The following is a 24,284-nucleotide window of genomic DNA, read 5'->3' on the forward strand; positions in this document are numbered from 1 at the left end:
CAGTCAGGGTGGGAAACATGTCCTATCCAACATCTCGCAGCACATCCTTCATTCCCATAATCCTCCTGCAGTTGAAGTACTGTGTATTCATCTGGCAAAATGTAATTGTAATTGTACAGTGTGTGTGTGTGTGTGTGTGTGTGTGTGTGTGTGTGTGTGTGTGTGTGTATTCCTTCTAGCTTGTAAAAGCTTTCCAGTTTTCTGTGTCATTTATTAGCCTGTCGATGACCCAGGGCGTCATTTACGTTCTGCCAGAACTTCCAATAATCATACTTAACTAATTTTGTACTATGGTGAGCATTACAGGAATCCAAATACAAAGGTGGCAGCTAACCGTCATGTCATAAATGAAACTGTCACATTATTCCAGTAATTGTTGGATCCATTCCAGGTGCATGTTTCTTGCACAGCACAAGAATGAAATTTCGTTGATTCTCTTGTACTACTTATGAATTGTTTTGATTCTACATATTTATGCATGGTATTGGGCACACATTTAACAAATTCAAATACAGACAATGCACACTGTCTTCTCCCATATCCACCATCATCTGAGATGACTGGCTCATTGTGCTGCAGTCTGTAACTATGCCACTGCAACAATTACAATCAAAACTTGGATAACTTCACTTCCACTTGTGCATATTTTTTCCTGTTCTCTCTCACCCCCCCCCCCCCCCTTTTTTTCACAGCCTCTGATACCTGGAGGTATTTATGACCCCATACAGAAATTTAAAAAAAATGATTACATGAATCAAGTCAAATGAGGTTACAAATCCCTCCTCATCTAACTATGAGGAGCTGTTATGAAAATTGATACAAATCCCAAATACATAATGAGTAAACACACTTCAAATAATTAATGTGACCACCCTCAGTCCACTATGAGACAGCCACAATTTTTGGAGCTTAGTCCTAAATTTTTCAAAGGTAATTCTGGACACCTATTTGTCCTGAGTTTAATTATTACGAAATGCTTTATACTGAGTTAGATATTAATTTCATCTCTGTTGACATATTTTATTATTAGTTGGTGAAACTGTTTGAGAAAGAGGTTCTACTCTTACCAGAATACCCATTTGCATTGCAATAGCCAATCTTCTTTGTTTTGGTGTCACCAATACTGTGTATGTTGGTTACAATGCACAAAGCTGGTTTCCACTACTGTGACATCTGTGCGCGCAAAATTATATCAGATTTGTATTATGTGCTACTTAGTGTTACACTGTATTACACTGGTTAAGTTTAGTTGTTTTTCTTTACAATAGCAATACTTCCTGGCAAGAATGACCTCACTGAAGTGCAAGTGTTCTTTCAATGAACAATTTCAAAAAGAATCTCCATTCATCAAGGAAATTATTTCTTAGGACTCAAAAGGAAAAAATCATATGTAACATTTGCCCTTCTAGAGGGTGTCCAGGAAGTAGGGACGGATATTAAACGCTGTACAACATACAAAATTTATTGAAAATGTAATTTTTTTTACAAACACATTAAGTAACTACTCTCATTTATGTATGAAAAATTATATTCTCAATATGACCACCAAGGCTGTGCGGCAATGAGCAATGCATTCATTGTTGAAGTTCTCAATGACACATTAACAAGCATCTGATGAGATGCCATTAATAACTCTTCTAATTTCATCCTTCAATTGGTGTATTGTTAGCAGTTTGTTCACGTCCACTATTGATTTCATAAAAACCCACAAAAAAAAGTAACAAGGCGTAATATCACATGATCTGTCAGGCCATTCCTGGTTGCAAAGGGATAGTTCTTTGAGGAAACTTTTTATTAAGCAGAGCAATTGTTTCACAGGATGTGTGACATGTCACACCATATTATTGAAATCAAAATTCTTCATTTTCATCAATAAGAGAGAAAAACCAATCACAAAGCAAGTTTCGGTAATGGTCACTATTCACAGTGATGGCAACTCCCTCATCATTAAAAAGTACGGGCCGATCACTGCTCCTGTCCAGAACCTACAGCACACAGTCATGCATTGTGGATGCATCTCATCTTCCACAGTCACTTGCAGATTTTTGATTCCCCAAATTCTGCACTTCTACTTATTGACGTTACCACTGAGATGGAAGTGTGCCTCATCTGAGAAAATTATTTTTTTTGTGAAGTTCTCATTCTCTGCTTGTTGAGCCAAGGCCCTTGAGCAAATTGATGTTTCTTTCCGTGATCTGCAAGCTTCAACTCTTGTGTAAGTCAAATATTGTAAGCATGCATTTTCAGATCATTTGAAAGGATTTCATACAGTAAACTTGGTGATAAATTCAATTGTTGAGTTCGTCAGCAAACAGATTTCCTGGGGCTTAAGGTCATGTTATCACACACAACAGCAATGTCTTCTTGTGTTCGAACAAAATGCAGTCATCCTGTTTTCTTAACATTTGAAACAGACCCCATGGTCTCAAACTTCCGGATCAACTTCCAAGTTGTTGATTCGGTTACAGCAGCATTACATCCAAGTGTCACAAGCAATTCACAAACAGCTGCCATGGAACTTTCATTGTTTTTGTAATAACGTTTTTTCACTTAGATACGTTGGTCAGTTATCATCTGCTCCATGACGAAAATAAACATCAGGCAACAATGGTCACCACACAAAGGCTATCAGGCTACTAATTAGAAGGATGGCAGATAACAAACATGAAAAAAACCATGGCTACCTCATATGACGAAATGGCGCAAAATTCAAATTCGTCCCTGCTTCCCAGGCACCCATTAGTTTCTCAATAAGTCACAGTGAACATCGTTATATACGACTCCACTTACAAAATGACAAACATAAAACAAAATCTTTGCAGCAGTGTCTACTGCAACTTTAAATTAAGAAAAAATGGTCTAGGATAAAAAGTTGTTGGACTGTGTGCAGATAATGTTAATTGCAATTTTTGAGGTGCTGTAAAAGAAGCTCAGAACAATGTTTTTTATCATACTACAAGTGCAACTCGGTCATGGACTGATATGGGTTGGGTGTGCTGCTACTTTATTGCATAGTACTGTTCAAGCAGCTACTGATATTTTGCCAGTAGGTGTATAGATGGTATTTTCCAAAATATTTCTGTATTAAAAAACATACACTTTGAGAGATGAAACTCTGAAGGACTTGAGTAGCTATGTGGAAACAGATTTTGCAATAAATTTGGGTTATGCCCAAAAAAAGGTGGTTAGCCCTACTTCCTGCTATTGAGTCAGTCATTAAAATGTTTAATCATCATAATCATACTTCCAATTTGAAAAGAAATGCCCACTGTTCATTTGAAGCTTTCAGAGCCTCTTTTCTGAAGGATGGTTATACTTTGTTCACAGCCAGGCTTCACCGATTCATGAAGCAGTGAAAATTGTTGAAGTATAGACAGTCACTCTACTAAAGTGGTTAATTATGTTAGTAAGTCTGTTTCTAGCAGAGGTAAAAAGATTTCATAGTGCAGTAATATTTTTCTACTTAACTGCTCTAGCCTACTTAAAAAACGTGGACTGAAGAACGTTTCCAGAACTTGGAATCCTACAGTTGGTTACGGTAAATCAAATACATTTATGGGATCATTTGAAAGAACTTCTCTAGTGATCAAAACTGTCCCACGTGTTCAGTTTGCAGAAATTGAAATATATGATGAGTATGCCTTTGTCAAACAGTTCGTAACTGATGAGCAAATCAGTGAATGGACTGCTAATAACACTTTGCCAACTCAAAAATGTGCCTCGCTCTCAAATTTACTCAAGTTACTGGAGCTTCTCTTCTGCCTTCCTAGCACTAAAGGTATTTTCCCATGTGAATAGTATATAGCTCAGTTAGCAAACACAGCATGCTATAGAAACTATGAAAGCAATGATAGAATCCATCATCACCACTAACTGTATACAGCACAAGTGACAAATGACTTTGTGCCTTGGTTTTATTCACAGAAGTATAACAGAGATGAATAAAAGCTATATAAAACTCTGTGTCATAATAAAAAATCTGCAATTTCCTTTCTCATATTTCTGAAACTAAGCTGATTTCGGATCTTAGTTTGGACTTCTTGTGGTAGAACCTCTACAGAGCCCTGTAAAAATAAAAAATAAAATAAAAGGGAGGGATAAGATTATTAGGCACTCACTTTACAGAAATACTGCATACCAGTACTTCAACTGAAAAAATAATTAAATTGCAGTAGAAATAACTTGAACATAAGAAAAAAGAAAAGAAAGATGTAACAGAGAGGAAAATGCTACTACAAGACATAAAATATGCACACAGATATGTAAAGAGAATATGCCAAAGTAATACTTACTAGTTCTTTCAAAATAATTCGACAGCTATAGCAAAAGCATTTTTCAGCATCAGAAATACATATTTTCATGTCAGGACTACACTTTTGCTGACAATCACAACCATCTGTGAACGAACTGCAGTCCACTTTATCGGCACTTTCTAACTGACATTCTTCTTTTATTTCACTTGGGAAATTGTTTTTCACTGAATAAGAGTCACTCATAATGCTGTCAGCACTGAATCCTGAAGGTCCTAGATGGGAAGCTAGACGTGAAAATTCAGTAGCTTGAAGAGAAGATGATTTCATATTTCTGTCATCTAGTGGTGCCTGGAAAAAAAAAAAAATAATTTTTTCTGTTAATCAGAAGTTAGTAACATAACACAATGCATACGACCCACCCATGCTTAAATATGAAGCTGTGTTCACACTGGCCACGCAATGCCAAGCACAAATGTGGCACACAGCTGCGCATAACAGCACAGAAATGCACAGACTGAAGCAGTGTTCGTATATGCACAGCAATGTTCCAGTGTGTGCACAGGTGTACGTTCTATGTTGTTGAAGTGGTTGAAGTGGTGGTGGTGGTCTAGTTTGACAAAAAATTGGAGACAAATCAAAAGTGTTGCTTTCAGAGTTGTTCACCATAAGGGGAAAGGGGGGGGGGGACTTAGAGAACATCATTGATGGGTGACACCAGAATCAAAAAGTCGAAAGCTATGTTGGGAAATTAAGCTTTTACGTGATTTTTGTATCAGAAGTGATCAGTAGGATGCCAATTATAAGATTTGGTGATGACAGGCTATCCTAAGTGAAAGCAGAGAACACTTACAGGACATACTGAAAGAAATGAATCAGTCCTTGAAAATGGAGTTGTAGCTCCAAATCACATTGTGCAAAAATTAGTAAAAAAAATTAGTGTATCTTAAAACAGTATATTATTAATTAATACATCTCTAACATAGAAGTTACAGTCTTGGACAGCCCGCAGAATTTACACACTTCCTGTTGGTACACTCCAGCTCAGTAGCGAGAAACTCTGTGCAAACAGAGTGTGCATAAACAAACATTCATTTGATGTATCGGCACTGCACAGAACTTGTTCACTGTTGTGCAGTGTGGCACAGTTTGCCATCAAGGCTGGATGCACCATGCTGCACCAAAAGCATTTTCTTCATTGAACTCGGTGCTTCGGTGCTGTGCATCTGACATGCATGCAGCTTGAGGATCAAACAGTGTGCCCACCAACTCACCAACTGCAGTTACAAAGTGAAACATAGTTCACCTGTATAATCTAGTGTGAAATGATCCAAAAATAACTTATACAACATGTTGGGCCTTCATCATTTGCTGCAATTTTCAGAAGTCTTGAGCAAGTTTTTCTCAGAAAGTACCCATCAGTTCACTGAGAACAGGCCGTAGCAAGTTTTAAAGGCATAATTAAAGGGTTTCAATTAAGACGCCTCCCATCATTCGTGCAGCATTGTGCTTCAAATGAGAGTCTGATACATCAGTAAGAGCCTGATACAAGTCAGTCAGTTGTAAGGCTCTTTCCAAATGACTCTCCACTGAGGAAGTGAAGTTTTCCAAGATAATTGTGTAAAAAGATGATGGTCATATGGCCATGCTCCTCTTTTTCTGAACAAAAAGGGGGGAGGGGGGGACCAGGGGGCATTGCTGAGATATTAGTAGCAGAGTGTCTGTGCCTCTGCTTCCACCACCACCTCAAGAATCAATCATTCAACCATTCCTCATAATATATCCAATTGCTTCTATATATAATTTCTGTTCCAAAAACTTGTGTGGGCATTGTCTTTAATGGTCATCCTCCTCTAACAGTACTTTCTTTTTTTTCTTCTTCTTTTTATAGAAATGACCGATAGCTTGTATACTATCGATTCTTGTGATATGTGGTTTATTCATCTCATTACATACAATTTTCAAATCTTTTAATTTGATGTACAGGAGACATGTCAAGGTTTACTAAAGAAACTTTTTTCACTTTTTTAAGAGAAAGACAAAACTTTACATTATATTTTTCATTTCTAAGTTACAGCTACACATGTACATAAAGTAATACATGTAATACAATCCCTGTGTTCAGACTGTGAAGCTGTCCTCATTGAATTCATTGACAGAATAATAACACTTTTCCACCAGAAGAGTAAAGAGCAATCTTTTCACTGAACCAAGCTCCATTTTAAATATATTACTGCCTTTTATTTTATTGAAAATTTTTAACCCCATATACTCTGGCTTGATTTTTATATAGGAACACCACCATCTCATACATGTAAAGTGAGGGGATATATAGTATTTTTAAATTTTTTAACAATGGTCGACAGGATTCCCTTTTTTTTTTTTTTTTTTTGCAACACACATTTCTAATTACTTTCTTTTGTAATACTAGGAGCCTGACATTTGCTGTATTTCCCCAGAAGATTATGCCATAACAAATAACTGACTCAAAGTAGTAGTGATAAACTATCTTTCTGGTATCCAGGTATGTGGCACCTGACAAAATACACATTGAAAATGCCAAGTTGTTCAGTTTATTTGCTAAGTAATCTATGTGTACCTTCCAATTTAAATTTTGTCAAGATTTAGGACTAAGAACTTCACGTGGTTTGATTCTGTGATATCCTGATCATTGCAAGTTATCTTTATTTCAGTCGTTTCAACTGATTTAGCTTCAAATTGCATCATTTTGGTTTTAGTTACATTTAGTTTTAGTCCATTTTGATAGAACTAAGATTCAAGTTTTTCTAAAGTATTTTTGGCTTTTTCTGGAATATTTACAGATACCTCATTTTCAATTAGAACTGATGTATCATCAGCCAATAATACTGAATGAACATCAATAGCAAGTGGTAGGTCATTTACGTAAGAAAGAAACAGATATGGACCCAATATCAAACCTTGTGGGGGGGCTCTGTGGGGGAACTATTTTCCAGTCTGAGGAATAATTGGTTCCATTTGAAGTTAAAATTACTCTTTGTTTCCTACCTGACAGGTAAGAGCTAAACCATTTTAAAGCAGTGTCCCTGACTCCATACATCTGTAATTTGTGGAGGAGTAATGCATGGTTCACTGAATCGAAAGCTTTAGTTAGATCACAGAATATTCCTGTGACCTTTCTACCTTTATCTAATGGGGAGCATATTTTTTGGATAAACTCATTTATATCATTCACAGTGCTTTTACCCTGTTGGAATCCGAACTGGTTTTTAAAAAATACATCATTTACAGTAAGAAATTTACTAATTTGTTTTGCTGCAATCTTTTCAAGCACTTTAGAGAAGACCGGCAAGAGAGAGATAGGGTGGTAATTCCCCAAATCTTCTGTCGATCCTTCCTTGAATAGAGGTTTGATCACAGCATATTTCAATACATTTGGAAAGCATCCCTGTTCAAAAGATTGATTTATAATAGTTGACAGTGGTTGAGAAATAATATCGTACACATACTTGATTACAGATGTTGTTATTTCATCCCACCCACATGAGGTTTTGCTTTTTAGAGACTATATTTCCTTTTCCATATCCCTTTGGGTGATTTTTTCAAATTGTTTAAAAGATGTGTTCTAGCTGTTTTCCAAATTTGTGATGCCCTGACAGAATGTCATCTCCACATCGGATCTTATGACATCTGAACAGGGTTTACTATAATTTCATTTTCATTGCTAATTTTCAAAATCTCAGGAATTTTTACTTTGGCTCCTAATTCCGACCAAACAATTGACCACACTGCTTTTGTTTTATTTCTGTGTTCTCATATGAATTTATTATTTGCCATTTTTTTAGCTGCCACTACAACTTTCCTAAATACAGCTTTATACTGTTTGACATAAGTAACAACATCCGAATTTCTGTTTGATTTTAACTCATTGTGGAGCTCTCTCTTTCTGGCACTAGAAATTTTTATTCCTGTTGTAATCCATTTGAGTTTACCATTTACCTTCTTTTGCTTATATCTACAAGGAAATGATTCATTAAATACCTCTACGAAACAATTTAAGAATTTGTCATAGTTTATCGAGCTTGAACTATTGTGGTCTACAGGCCAGCTTATTGTACTTAATTTACTGTGGAATAAATCCATTTTACTTTTACTGAGATCCCTTTTTATATACACTTCTGGAGGCTTTAGGTTATTTGCTTTTGGGAGCTCAATAAACAGAGCTGAGTTATCTGAAATACCCCAATCTAAGCAGTATTTGCGCTTATTTCCACCGTCAAATTTGTAGTTAGTAATAATATTGTCAATGCAGGTCACTGATCTGCTGTTTTCCCCAGTGCCTTCAGAAAAATTTAGCTTGAAACCAGATTTCTGAATTAAGTCACAAAATTTTGTGGAATCATTGCTTTCAACTAAGACATTTAAGTTGAAGTCTGCTGCTATAACAATTTTTTTCTTACTTTCTTTATGGAGTTTTTCTAGGAGGCATTCGAATTTGGCTAAAAACACTTTTGTTACAGCACATCCAGTAATTCTGTAGATTGCTATAACCAGTGTGTTCAGATCACTTAGGTCTACAGAGAAACTTTCAAACACGCTCTCTTCATTTAAATAATTAAAATTATCTCTTACTGTATAACTTACAGAAGAATTGACAAGAATGCAGGAGCCTCCACGAGATTTGCTTATTCTACAAAAGCTAGCAGCTACCTTAAAATTATTAATACTATTTGATACTTTTATGCTATCTTCTGTTAACCAGTGTTCGTTTAGGCAGATTATTTTAAAATTTATGGATTCTGAAAGCAGAATTTTTAGTTTGTCGATTTTTGAGTATTTACGATTTGGTAGTTCTGCCCCTCAGCCATTTATATTCCAGTACATCAACAGATCATTTTGGCTTTTAGTTATTTCACGTACATCCTTTGTTTGGTACCTAAACATTTTATTTTCAGTTGAGTTTTTTCTTTGTCACCCCTGTCAGAATGAGTTAGTTTCCCTTGCTTCTTAGGATTTTACACCCGTCTATGAGTGTTTCACTAAGGTTCACAGGGCCTAATCTATTCAAGTGCAGGCCATCTTTTCCCATACACTTATAGTTTAAGAACTTGTTTGGGTCAATAATACTGCACTGAGTCTGTTGCACTGTTCCTTAATGCTGGTATTTATCCTGTTGATGTAAGAATCACTTACCGATCTTCGGTGAATAATTCCACTAATTACCAGCCTGGATGTTGGGTATACAGTTTTCGCCGATCTAATCAGATTCTGTGTTTCATTCATGATTTCTTCCTCACTGTTACTGTGGATGGAGTTTGTGCCCACGTGGAATAAGACACCTCTGTAATCGTCGGTACTTAAAGTTTTGTTACCAGTTTCGCCCAGGCTTCTTTTCATAGACAATACATTCTTAAAATGTTCGTTGAGTTGATGCAATCGAATTCCAGATCAAAAATTGTATAGGTGAACATAATATCAGCTGTCTAACTGAATGAATTTCATATGATTTTGTATGTGATGTGTTATGCTTCGGACTAAAATGTATAAAGAGAAATTAATTTGTTACAATCGATATGCACCAATGGTTAAAATTACTCTTCTTTTAAAAACATCTGAAATCACGAAAATATCTGGCATATTTAAAATTCATATTATTAATTGTCCAATCTAACACTAATTATTAAATTTATGTCTGGACTAATATATAAAATAATGATATAATTTAGCGAAGATTCTTCTTGTGTCAAGAAAGTTTGTAAACTCTTTTGCTTTGTAAAATCTTTGGAATATGGTGAGTACCGCAGAATATTAGGTAGTGGTGGGCATGCCTCTGACAGAATCAGACACGTTTTTGATTGTGTCACCAATAATGTACTCTTTGGTGTGATAGAAACGAAAACTGTAAAGTGGGTGTGACTTAGAAGAATGGGATGAAATAAAAAGATATTCATAGCAACAGGCAAATCTTCGTCAGTTATTTAGTCATCAAGAACCCACAATGTAATTACAGACTCAAGAATGTATCCCTTGACACAACAACAACAAGAAGAGAAAATCAAGATAAGTAAAACGTTCTTCTTTTGTAAATCTTACAACTCTAAGCTTTCTAAACTTTTCGCACAGACACAGAACTTTAATAGTGATATTTGGGAAGCTAAGATTAGAATACGATACAACAAGTACTTGTCAAAGGTAAAGGGGTACAATGGTAAATGTATAAAAAAGTTACAGTTTCTCTCCCTCTTTCTCTGTTCACTCATATCTATGGCATAAGTATTTACTGACAAATTTCTGTATATTTTCTGTCTTGTATACTTATTAATTCAATGTTATGTTCTGTTGTCACTAAAATATTTCAACAGCAGGTCACACAGCCATGAAATATAAGGCAGAAGTGTTACAGACAACTAAAAATTTCACAACACTGTTATAATGTTTGTGATAAATACCCATGGTGGACATCTGTTAATTTTTGTTCCACTTCTCACTGGCTACATTTTCCCTATAGTTCAGGGCACTTACCATACTTATATAACAGTAATAAAGAATTCTGAGTTGCTGAAGGAATTTTTACAATACTGAGAAACAAAAGAAATGAACATGTAATTCTCGGCTGTTGTGTTAATTGTTCTTAATACTAAAATAATAATAACTGGAATATTTGTGGCAGTAACAATGTTTTCCCAGACATGGGAACAAAAGAATGGTACAGCACTTTGACACTGAAAGCTGTGCCACTTATTTGCTTTTTTTATTTACAAATACGGCGTCATTATAATCTTATCTGTAAAAGTAAGCTAAGGCAACAATCTTGGTGGGCGAAGTAAGCTATCTAGTAAGATACACTGATGAGCCAAAACATTATGACCACCTGTTTAATAGTATGTTGATCCATCCCTGGACTAAAATACAGCAGCGATTGTGCACAGCATGGATTTAACAAGCCCTTTGCAGGTTTCCAGAGGTATATAGCACCAGACTCCTACACACAGTTCACACAATTCCTGTAAATTACAGGCTCGGGGTTTGTGGGCACGAAGCTGGCACTCGATAGTATCCCATATGTCCTCCATGGGATTCAGAACAAGTGAACTTGGTAGCCAAGACATCAATGTGAGTTCACTATCATACTCCTCAAATCACAGGGGGAGTCATTCAGTTAGAAGGAGCCATCATCACTGCAGAAGATGTTAAGTATGAAGAGATGTAGATGGTCCATAATGATGATAATGACATTCACAACTGTCATGGTGTCTTTGACTACCATTACAAGTACCACAGAAGCCCAAGTGAATGTCCCCCATGGGATAACAAAATGCTCCCCATCGGTCTGTGTCCGTGGTGCAGTCTCAAGCACCCATACATGACAGTTTATCCAGGCATGGCTATCAACCTGGTTTAACATTAAACATGACAAGATGACACATTTATATTAATCCATGGTCTGCTCTCAATGACCCCATGCCTACTGCAGTTGAATGTTGTTGGGCCAACATATGAACACGTAGGGTTCATATATTGTCCAGTCGTATGTTCAGCAACGTGCACCGAGTACTGTGCTCCGAAGTATCTCTGCCTGCAGTAGCAATGTACTCTGTCGTCAGATCTGCCACAGATTACCACCTATCCTTTTTACAGAATGGACAAGCCATGAACCTCCATGTTCTCCAATGTGATGTAGATGTCCAACACCTTATCATCTACTCATGGTTTCACTGTTCTTCCGCCACTTTCAATAAGTGTTCATGAATTTAGCATGCAAACAGCTCACCACTTATTTATTTCCGAGCTGCTCTTCCCTAGGTACTGGGCCACAGCAATCTGTACCTCGTCAATGTGTGGATTTCCCACTCATCCTTGGTTCACTTCACATGCCCTCAACACCAACAGATGGCATTCAATCTCGCAGTGGGCAGTGGTTATAATGTTTTGGCTCATAAGTGTAGAATCTAAGAGAAGTGGTCAGAAAAGGCAGCACTGTGCCTGTAAGCTGACGGACCATAGGAGGTTGTGGTGGATCGTAAACAGGTACGTTCAGAGCAGTGCAGCTACCAGCAACCTTGCAGCTAGCATGGGCAGTTGCAAGAAGGGTGTGAAAATTCACAAAGGCTGTAACATAGAAATCAGAAAGCACTATAAAATACACATCATCATCAGCCAAACTAGAATAGCCAAGGAGCAAGTCAAAAGCAAGGCAGTGAGAAGTATTCAGGTTGGTGGTGAGATACTGAATGGCGTGTGATGTATAGTTTCATACTATACAGTGACTGTCAGGCTGCTGTGCTCATGTACTTAATGGCATTACTCGGAGACATCATGTGATGACTTGTCCTGGTGCAAGTGTAATTTACTGAGCAAGGAAATATCTGCATTGCACAATATTAAAGGAAGCTGGTTTCTGCAAGAAAATGCTATGGCTGCCATGCACAAACTTAAGTTTTTACTCTGTTTACCAGTGTAGCGCAGTATGTAGAGATTTGTGTCACTTTTTGTTTTTCTTAACTTAGTTTAGATTAGTTATTAGCCCTACAATGTTTCTATTTACATATTCGAAGTTCTTTAATTAGTGAATTATATTCTGATTAAAAAAACTTTGTCACTGATGTTTCAGTGAGTCTACTGGAAGAGGCCAGCTGCTATCCAATTGTAGTTCTTTCTTGAGCAACACGTGCTAGCTGTGTAGCCTGTTTTGTAAGTGATTGCAGTGCCATGTGTACTGTGCCTGGCTGCATGTGACTTTGTCAAGGATGGGGAAGGAAATCAGCTATTCCTTTTCAAAGGAACCGTACCGGCATATGCCTGGAGCGATTTACGGAAATCACAGAAAACACAAATTAGCATGGCTAGACATGGGTTTGAACCATCGTCCTCCCAAATGTGAGTGCAGTGTGCTAACCCCATGTGACCTGTTTGAGAGGAGACTGTGGACTACATGCATTCAGACAGGCAAGTGTTGTGTTATGTTTGCAGGCAACATATTAATTGCTTTTAAAATTTTGTTAGTATTATTATTTTCATTCCTGTATTTTAAGACATGTACTACATAATAATGGGATTTGTGATAAGGTGTATACTATAATTTGTTTGCTCTTAATACATTTAGTAAAAATATAAATACTGCCCTGGATGCTTTCCTATCTCCAAACTCTGCACGCATTGTGTCACCCAATTTAACAGGTCCACTGTGTAAGAGTGGGACATTTTGTTCATGCTATTCTGATATATCTGGATAAGGAGAGTTGGGGGCACATATTATTGTTATTTAGTATTGTTATAAAACATACATAATGCAGAAATTGCTTGTACTGTTACTGATGACACCTATGCATAGTCATTATTTATTGTGGTCAAAGGAGGCTTGCAAATATGAAAATTTCATGTCTGCTAGAGTAGTGTAACTAAATCACTGGCATAAACATATAGTCGGAAGACAGCTTGGACAATTTAACAGAGCAATATACAAGAAAACACACTACTTGACAAAAAAACACAGTGAAGCACCCACAAGACATGGTTTGATGTCAAGGTGACTTTGTATATATACCCACCATTGACGGATTTGTAAATGTTTAAAGTTCTCTGTGACACATAATGGCCACCAGATTGCATTAGTGCTGTTACCATGCCTGTTAGGGTATATAAGGGACAGGAACAGCGACAGATGTAGAGTGATCACAGTGAAAGACACTGAGATGCAACAGACACATGTGACACAGTGCTATCAGCACCAGATAGAGTTTGGAAGAGACCTCATTGTGGTTCACCATTTGGCCAGCTGGTTGAATCAAACAATATCCAAATTTGTGAGGCATTTGGATGTGACAGTGGCCCAATGTTTTACATGGAAATGTGACAGCAGGTACGCTTGTCGTCAAGGTTCTAGTTGGTCAAGTCTGCCAACACAAGAGAGCACCATCATATTGTGCACCCAGCACATTATAACCCCTTCACATTTGTGCCTGGCATCCAGGGACAAGTAGTGGACTCACTGCAACATTACGTGCCATCCTGCAGCGTTGGTCGGAGATTTGCAGCAGCCACACTAGGGAATTACTGTCCCCTGCTCAGGCCGCTGTTAGCAACACAAGATAAAAGTCTATGTTTAGATTGGTGCCATGGCTGGGAAGCACAGACTGCTGATGAATGGCATCACAATGTGTTCAGTGTGAATCACAGTTCTCCATTACCCCAGATAATCATCATCGGCAAGGACGGCAGCAATGTGGATAGGGATTCCATTCTTCCAATGTTTCTGAGATGCACATTAGTGTCGCTGCTGGTGCCATGGTGTGGGGAGCCATTGGGTATTGCGAGTGTGGTTTGAAAAGTTCTTGGAATCACCATGAGAGGTCAGCACTAGTGCAATGAGTTGTTCACATGATATTCATGGGACTGTTGCCTATAAACATGAGTCACATCAGTACTCTTGGAAGTGAGGTGTGGCGGTGACGTGGCTCTGCTGTTGTTCCGCATAGTGATTTACGAAGATGGAGAGAGAGAGAGAGAGAGAAAAGAATCGAGATTCGAGAAGTGATTAAATACTTCATAAAGGAAGGTATGAAAGAAAAAGGACATTCATGTTGATTTCCAGAATACACAGGGGGACTCTGCTCCTTCATATTCAACTGTTGCAAAGCGGACAAATGAATTTAAATTTGGCCGGGAGAGCTTAGATGATGATCTGCACAGTGGTCGGCCAAGATGTCACTACTCCAGAAATCATTGCAAAAGTGCACAAAATGGTCATGGATGATCGCCGATTGAAAGTGCATGAAATTGTTCATGCTTGCCAGATGTCATCAGAAAGAGTATATCATATTTGAACTGAAGAATTAGAAATGAAAAAATCATCTGCAAGATGGGTGCCGCGACTCTTGACGCTGGATCGAAAACTTGCCATCACCACAGCAAAATTACACAAACTAAGGTATGAATTGTTGCCACACCCACCTTATCCACCTGATATGACTCTGTCAGACTTCCATCTCTTCCCAAAACTGAAAATTTTAGTTGGTGGACGAAGAGTCATTTCAAACAAAGAATTGATAGCTGGAGCTGACAACTATTTTGCAGACCTAGAGGAAACTCATTTTTGAGATGGGATCAAGGCACTGGTGCATTGTTGGACCAAGTGCATTAATCTACAAGGAGACTACATTGAAAAATAAAAAAAGTTTCAGTGATATAAGTACTTTTTTTCTATTCCGGTCCGAGAACTTTTCAAACCACCCTTGTACTTCAGGTCATAGCTTGTAGTAATTGATGGAACTCCGATAAAAAAATGGCATGCAATGTACTTTCTGTGTCCTCACGTGTTACCTCTCACATGACAGTATCTTGGTACCAGTTCTCAACAGGACAAGGCTCATCCATGCACAGTACATACCTCCATGAACTGACTGCATGATGCTGAGGTACTCTCATGCACAGTATGATGCCCAGATTTGTTCCCATTAGAACACGTGTAGACCAGCTCGGTTAACTCCACCTCAGTACCAGTGTATCAAGGACCAGTTACAACAGTTGTGAAGCCAGATTGCCTCAGGAGGTGGCTTTATGACATCCCAGTGCATGCAAGGCCAGAGGGGATGCAATGTCATACTGATAAGTGGGCTCATACTGCCAAGTTCTTTGTAAATTTGATTTGATTTTGTTATCACTAAAGTAATAGCCCATACCCTTCCAAGCGATGAAGTTCCATTTCATTTCCTCCTCCCCTTCTACCGTCTTCACTTTTTTGCCTGGCAGTGTATTTTTTTCAGAGGGGACGATTAATGACTCCCTGCACATTTATCACAGGTAATTTGCAAAACTGAAAAGTTTAGCACTGTGTTCAGTGTTTGCTGACAATAGAAAAAAAAGAAACTACTATGAGAGCTTTAGGAATTGCTCCGGAAGCATCTAACCAAGGTCCACTGAGTCATATCATTAGTATAACATCATGGCCAATGAATTTCCCATAGCTGAATCCTACTGAAAATCAACAGAATTTACTTGAAACCCATATTACAAATGGCCAGCATCTGCCATGACTGTTACTGTGCAGCAAATTGAACCTTTTGAGGATGGAGAATTTGTCACTCAGAAACTCACTGATAATCTCGTTAAATCTGTGCTACATAGCTACACTGGACTCTTTGCACCTTGGAGTTACTTCCCACCATACAGCTGTCTGATGTTTTTAGGAGCTTTGTCAATTGTGCTATAATTGTCCTCTAATTACTTGAGTCGCAAACTACTGCTCCTGTAAATGACACTATAGCTGAAAGTACACCTTCCTATGTGCACAATGTGAAGGCTCTCTCATCCTCCAATTGTTTTACCAGTATGTTCTAGCATTGTGTGAATTTATTTCTTCTGATTCATCCATAGTAAACACATACTTCAAATAATTCCTCCTCTTGTAAAGACGCACATTCAGTGTTTCAGTGCCTAATAACAACACACTTTAAGTAAATTCAAACTCTCAGAAAATATAATTTCTATACCTCACAGAGGGAACACGTCTCATTTGAAAGCTTGATGTCCCTTGGCATACTAAGCTTTTCTCCAGTACGAAACACTACAGATGCAGTAGATGGATAGTCCTGCTGAAGCTCCATTACAAATTTTTCAGTTAGCTTCTGAATGCTCTGGTTGGAGCTAACCTAAAACAGTATATATAAAAATCATCTGTAAGACAACTGAGAAACCCAAGTGAAACAAATGCAAACACATATTTCTGCTGTCTTTAAATAAACAATATATAGTGAAATAACACTACATACATCAGAAAAGTATGATTTTGAAAAAACTGCAATCCCAGCACAAAGTTAAATTTGGATAGCTTTCAGGGTGACAGAGTAATAATTGAAACAATGGGAAGATCGTGAAAAATAAACAGTGTGAAGCACCATACTGATTACAGTTCTTTATTTTATGATAGTCCTGTAAAATACGTGAATACCAAGTAAATAGAATACTGAATGCTTAGCAGCTTTCAAATGTAGCACAAATGCTTGGTAGCTACAATCAAATACTGCTGATCTTGCTGACAACAAGTATTGTCTGAACAACAAAATGTGACTGAATTTTGAAAAACATGGGAAGCTGAGTAAGGACAATTTTCTTCCCAATTTCAGTTGATGTAAGCTGGCCAGTCTAAAAAAAAGCAATTTATTCTACTCTGATACACACAACAAGGCAGCTTCACATACCAGATAATTCACCGAGAGATATTTTGCCAATAAGTTCTCAACAAAGTTTTCTGTACTCACAGTTTTCCTCACATGGGAAAGTCCTCCCATTGCACCTCACTCAGATTTGTGCTAAGATGGCCCAGTGGATAGCCTGAAAAAACTGGACACAGATCAAGCATAAAAACAGGAAGAAGGTGGACTGAACTGCGAAGAAAGAAAGAAAATAAACAAATAAATAATAAAAAAAGCGAAGTAGAAACAGTGAATGGTCCAATCACACAAAGTGCAATAAAGACCAGCCTGCAACAACAACAGTGTCGTGAGTTAGTGATCATGGTGTTGGACTGCCAAGCAGGTGAGCTGAGTTCAAAACTCCCTAGTGCGATTCCTTCCTTCCTTTTTTTCACAGCATTATGAACTGTCCATCTGGTCATTGAAAGGTTTGTGCTCTTTCTGTAGCCTTGGCAGTTGTCATTCTATACACTGGTTATAGAATATGAGTCACATGGTAAGAATACATTACCATCGCAAGTAAATGTGATGAATAGTCTGGTACCGCGTGCTGTGGAATTTGAATCCCTGCCAGACATCACGGATGTCGAAGACCCCTAGAGGTCTCTGCACCATGTGACGGCGCGCACCTTCAGGCCCGCATTTAGTGTGAGGGCGCCACAGTGAAACACGTGGTTCCAGCAGCCAATAGTGTCACCCCTATAGAGTATTTAAGCACCTGCCTCTCGCTCAGCCAGCAAGTCTAATCGTTGCGTGAGTCTTGACATCTCGCCTTGACAACAGACAGCGTGTCTACCGTTCTTTGTTTTTATTACTAGTGGATGTCTTGGATTCATTCGGTTGTCTCTGTCACTCTGTTGCTTCTTGCGTGTTGTCGTTGTACTGTCTCTCTCCATCGTCCGTCGTCGTTTTGTGTCTGTCCTTTCCGTTTGTTTGTTTGTTCGCGGGCCACTCTCCGTTTGGTCCCGCCATGTTTTCTCGGTCACCCTGTGACTGTTCCGGTCGTGGTTACAACAGGTTACAACATCTTTGGCGACGAGGTAAACGGCAGTAGTTGCTTACATGGAGGCAAAGTTGGTCTGTCTTCTGGAGCAACAGCAGCTCCAGTTAGACATCTTACAGCTCCAGTTAGACATCTTACAACAGTCGCTGCAGTTGCTAACGGACAAAGTTGATGCTCGGGACGCGTTACCACAACAGCTTCCGAGTCCTCGTATATCCGGTACTTTCCCACATCCACCATCATTTCCACCGTTTAATGAGGCTAAAGAGGACTGGGAAACCTATTTACATCAGCTGAAACAACATTTCACGGCGTTTCAAGTCACGGACAACTCCTTACAGCGGTCCTTGTTTTTGTCTTGGGCTTCCCCAGACATGTTCTTTCTTCTCCGCAAGTTCGCACCACTGTCTGATCCTGTGGCTCTCTCTTTCCAGGAGATATGCCTTTTGCTGATAAACTATTATCCCCAACGCCACCATGTGGTTGCCTCTCAGCTAGAGTTCCACCAGTACCATAAACAGCCTGATCAGTCGTATCATTCCTGGGTCATGGACTTGCAGGGTCTCATCCGTCAAAGCGATTTTATGTGCACCAATCAGCAGCGCAAGGCTTCGTATGTGGACTCCCTGATCTGGGATGTGGTGGTTCAGCTGGCTCCCGATCCTGAGGTCTGGACTGCGGCATTGAAACTCGACAATCCCTGCTTGGAAGAGATTCGCCGCATTGCGCACTCCTTTGAAATTGCTCAAGTGGCTAACGAGCGTCTTATGGCGCGACCGCAGGTGGCGGCGATTGGGGTGTCATGGGGAGTCCGCCCTCGCGACGTCGACGTGGCCCGACCGACAGAGGCAGGCGCTGTCAGGACTCCTCGTTGTCTGACGTCTCTATGGCATCAGCGCCTCCGGTCACCCCTCGCCGCCGGTCGCTTTGCCCACTTCCATCTTGCCCAGTGCTTTACTGCGCATTCACGGGCTGATTGTCCCCACTGCTGGAAAACGTGAACGCTGTGTAACAAGGAGTGCCACATCCGATCAGTTTGTCGTAGTCACTCAACTCGCTCCAGTCCTGCCCCTCCAGGGCCTCAAGATACAGTCCATGCTCTGCAATTGGTTGTCCCACAGGATGACCCGTCAGCGTGGAAGCTTTTCCTCCCGCTCTGCCTTTTCACTGAGGATGTCAGTTTTCAGGTCAACACTGGGGTCACCATCTCCCGGATTAATATGGCGACATATATCCGGCTGGACTCTCCTGAGTTGTGACCTCCCTCTCGCTGTTTGGTCGCCTACGGAGACGGTACCATTCCCCTTTGTGGGCAGTTCGTCACCCAGGTGACGTACAAGCGTGTTCCCTGGTTCCTTACCCTCTTTGTTGTCGACCATCTGTCAGCTTCAAATATTTTTGGCCTGGATGCGTTTCAACTGTTTGGCTTTTCAATTTCCGACGAAGTTAGGGTCGTTTCTGCGGCTGTTCCTTTTCAGGACTTGGACGATCTATGCTCCGCTTTTGCGTCATTTGCAAAGTATCTCGGATGTGCTTCAGGTTTGCAGGCGCACATCACCCTTCGGCCGGATGCAGAGCCTCGCTTTTTCCGGGGCCGGCGTCTTTCGATGGCCTTATAGCTGGCAGTCAAGTAGGAACTTGATCGGCTCCAGGCTGCTGGCGTTCTGGAGCCTGTAACTTACAGTGCCTGGGCAACGCCATTGGTGGTCATATGGAAACCCAATGGGTCCCTTCGGCTGTGTGGGGACTTTGGTGCTACAGTCAATGCTCAGTCCCTTGTTGACACTTACCCCATCCCCCGACAGGAAGACCTTCTCACCAAGCTTGCCGGCGGAGAGTATTTTTCAAAGAACGACCTGGCTGGGGCATACCACCAGTTGCCCTTGGATGTCGAATCTCAGAACATCATGGTTATCAACATGCCTTTCGGATTGTATAAGAACAAGTGCCTTCCCTTTGGTGTCTATTCAGTGCAGGTCGTTTTCCAGCGATTCCTGGAGCAGCTTACACAGCCTATCCCCGCCTGTGTGAATTATCTGGATGACATCTTGGTCACCGGGTGTTCCCTCCAGGAACATATGCAAAACCTCAGCGCCTTATTTCACGCTCTGCTATACGCCACTGGCTTAGCAAAGACGGCATTCGCCCTTCGGGTCATAATGTCGCGGCCATTGAGGCCCTTCCTCGTCCCAAGGACTTATCTGAGCTCCAGGTGTTTTTGGGCAAGGTTACTTATTACTTAAAGTTCTTGCCCCAGGCTGCCTCTGTTGCTAAACCCCTCAATCACTTGTGCCGCAAAGGGGTACCTATTGATTGGACTCCTGCCTGTAACCAGGCTTTTCTCCATTTAAAGGCGATGCTGAAGCCCGCCCCTTGCCTTACTTCCCTTCTTTCCAGACCACTCCAGGGTTGTGGCGGCTGATGCGTAGGCATGTGGCATTGGGGCCGTCCTCGCACACCAGGATGCCGATGGCTCCGAACAGCCGATTGCTTATGCCTCTAAGACATTGACCCCAGCACAACGGAACTACTCCCAGATTGAAAAGGAGGTCCTGGCTATCATGTTCGCCGTCAAAAAATTTCACACCTATCTCTTTGGGGGAAAGTTCACCCTCCTGATGAACCATAAACCCTTAATTACACTTTTTGGACCCCACTCTCACCTTCGGGAGCGGACGGCTCAACGTCTCCAAAGCTGGGCATTGTTTTCACATAATTACGCTTACACTATCCGGTATAAGCCCACTGCCCACCATGATAATGCAGATGCTTTGTCACGTCACCCAGCAGGCCCTGATCCTGCCTTTGACCAACAGAAGGTCCTCTGCTTTCACATCGATTCCGCCTGCTGGGATGCGCTGGACGGTCTGCCTCTTATGGCTGCTCACATTGCTGAGACCACTCCCCGTGACCCTGTCTTGCAGCAGGTTCTCCACTACGTAGTCCCCGGATGGCCCTCCTATGTTATTCGTCGGATGCAGTCCGATTTCAGCCCCTGTCACCACCTGTCCCACAGGCTCCCCGTGGTCGATGATGTCCTTCTGTTGGTCACGGAGTCGGATGCCCATCGGGTGGTCATCACTCCGGCATTGCGGCTTCAGATACTCAGTTTGTTACACTGCGGGCACTGGGGTATGTCCCATATGAAAGTTTCGGCTCACTGGCGCGTGTATTGGCCCGGCATCGACAGCGATATTGAGCATCTGGTCCGTGGGTGCAATGTCTGTGCGCGTCACCAAGCAAGCTGCCCCTTCGTCGTTTGCAACCTGGCCTGTGCCTCGCCGGCCCTGGGATCGCATCCATATTGATTTTGCAGGCCCGTTTTTGGGGTCCATGTGGTTACTCATCATTGATACCTACTCCAAATACCCATATGTTGTCCGCTTGGCATCCACCACCAGGGAGGCTACACTCACGGCCCTGGCTCAGGTTCTCACCATTGAGGGCCTGCCACACACGTTGGTCTCCGATAATGGACACCAATTCATGGCGTCCTCCTTCCACGACTTCTGTCAGGACATATCCGTAGCCCCCCTTTGTCCAATGGCGCCGCGGAAGGGCTTGTCCACACATTTAAACACCAGTTGACAAAGGCGGTCGACACATCTCCAACCACATCAGCCCTCACCCTGTTTCTGAGCACCTATCACACTATGCCAATTGACGAACGCAGTCCGGCAGAGCTCCTTCATGGGCGACAGCCGCGTGGTGGTGGTGGTGGTGGTGGTGGTGGTGGTGGTGGTGGTGGTGGTTAGTGTTTAACGTCCCGTCGACAACGAGGTCATTAGAGACAGAGCGCAAGCTCGGGTTAGGGAAGGATTGGGAAGGAAATCAGCCGTGCCCTTTCAAAGAAACCATCCTGGCATTTGCCTGAAACGATTTAGGGAAATCACGGAAAACCTAAATCAGGATTTTGTTTTTGGTTTTAGGGCGCAAAACTTCTATGGTCATTAGCGCCCAGCCCGTGACTTAAGACAGTAAAAAACCGAAATTGAAAACCAGCAGCAATGGGAACAAAGTCATAAAATTAGAGAAACTAAAAATAGAAGGAATGCTTAAAAATCCACTACAGAAAGGGGGTGGTTGTCCCCAAAAAAAGCTTCAAATGACTGACGTCATTTCACTGTCACTAATAAACTGGAGAACGCGGTCGGCTGAGCGTGTGTCATCTGCTAAAATCGACGATAGATCAGGCGATAGCTGTAGATGGGAGCGCAACGGATTAAAATAGGGGCATTCAATTAAAAGGTGTCTTACCGTCCACAGCTGAAAGCAGTGGGGACAGAGTGGGGGAGGATCGCCGCTTAAAAGATGTCGATGGCTAAAAAGACAGTGCCCTATCCGGAGTCTAGCTAAAATTACCTCCTCCCGACGACGTGTTCGGGAGGAAGAGGTCCAAGTGCAAGGAAGGGCTTTCACTTCCCGCAATTTATTACGGGAAAGTGTTGACCAATGCGCATGCCATAAATGAGCAACTTTGCGACATAAACCGCTCCGTAGATCGGTGAAGGGAAGCGACTGAATAGCTGGCCGAGGAAGAGAGACTGCAGCCTTGGCCGCTATATCGGCCGCCTCATTCCCACAGATACCAGCGTGTCCCGGGAGCCAGAGGAACGCCACCGAGACGCCCCCCCAGGTGGAGCAAGCGCAGACAGTCCTGAATCCGGTGGACCAGAGGGTGCACAGGGTAAAGAGCTTGGAGACTGAGGAGAGAGCTGAGAGAATCTGAGCAGATAACGTACTGTATCCGCTGATGGCGGCGGATGTAGTGGACAGCCTGGAGAACAGCGTAAAGCTCCGCAGTATAAACCGAACACTGGTCAGGAAGCCGAAAGCGATTTGGGGTGTCGCCAACAATATAGGCACTCCCTACACCTAACGATGTTTTCGAGCCGTCGGTGTAAATAAATGTGGCGTCCGTCATTTGTGCACATAGAGCAGCAAATGCCCGACGATAAACAAGTGAAGGGGTACCATCCTTGGGAAATTGACAAAGGTCACGGAGCAGGCAGATCCGGGGACGGAGCCAAGGTGGTGCTGTACCCCAAGTTGTCAAGAAGGTTTTAGGAAAGCGGAAGGAAAGAGAATGGAGCAGTTGACGGAAGCGGACTCCCGGGGGTAGTAGGGAGGAGGAGCGGCCTGCATACCCTACATCAAAGGAGGCGTCGAAAAAAAGGTCATGGGCTGGATTAGCAGGCATGGAAGACAGATGGCTAGTATAACGACTCAGGAGGACTGCTCGCCGATTGGACAGCAGAGGTTCAGCAGTCTCAGCATAAAGGCTTTCCACAGGGCTAGTGTAAAAAGCTCCAGACACTAAACGTAATCCACGGTGGTGGATAGAGTCGAGACGCCGAAGAATAGACGGCCGAGCAGAGGAGTAGACTATGCTTCCATAATCCAATTTTGAGCGCACTAAGGCGCAATAGAGGCGGAGAAGGACCACTCGGTCCGCTCCCCAGGAGGTACCATTCAGGACACGGAGGGTGTTAAGCGATCGCAGACAGCGAGCCGAAAGATAGGAAACTTGGGAGGACCAGCACAGTTTTCCGTCAAACATAAGACCCAAGAATTTAGCGACGTCTGAAAACGGAAGGTTGATAGGACCTAGATGTAAGGAGGGCGGAAGAAACTCCTTACGTCGCCAAAAATTGACACAAACGGTCTTACTGGGTGAGAAACGGAAGCCAGTTTCGATGCTCCACGAGTGGAGGCGATCGAGACATCCTTGAAGACGTTGTTCAAGAAGGCTGGTCCGTTGAGAGCTGTAGTAGATCGCAAAATCGTCCACAAAGAGGGAGCCCGAGACATCAGGAAGGAGACAATCCATAATTGGATTTATGGCGATGGCAAACAGTACAA

The 24,284-nt window shown here is 41.5% G+C and overlaps 1 protein-coding gene across 1 annotated transcript in view; it reads right to left on the minus strand.

Annotated features, from left to right (window-relative positions):
* Positions 1–1,446: 1,446 nt before the first annotated feature.
* Positions 1,447–24,284, minus strand: part of LOC126088123 (cytoplasmic tRNA 2-thiolation protein 2-A) — a 72,112-nt gene continuing 49,274 nt past the window's right edge. Inside the window, exons 7-9 of the mRNA XM_049906228.1 lie at positions 16,718–16,876; positions 4,293–4,601; positions 1,447–4,064 (exon numbers count right to left, since the gene is read on the minus strand). Of these exons, the coding sequence (XP_049762185.1) occupies positions 3,966–4,064; positions 4,293–4,601; positions 16,718–16,876 (567 nt within the window). The 3' untranslated portion in view covers positions 1,447–3,965. The remainder of the gene's footprint in view (positions 4,065–4,292; positions 4,602–16,717; positions 16,877–24,284) is intronic.

Source organism: Schistocerca cancellata, chromosome 6, assembly GCF_023864275.1.
Source record: "Schistocerca cancellata isolate TAMUIC-IGC-003103 chromosome 6, iqSchCanc2.1, whole genome shotgun sequence".
Lineage (NCBI taxonomy): Eukaryota > Metazoa > Arthropoda > Insecta > Orthoptera > Acrididae > Schistocerca > Schistocerca cancellata.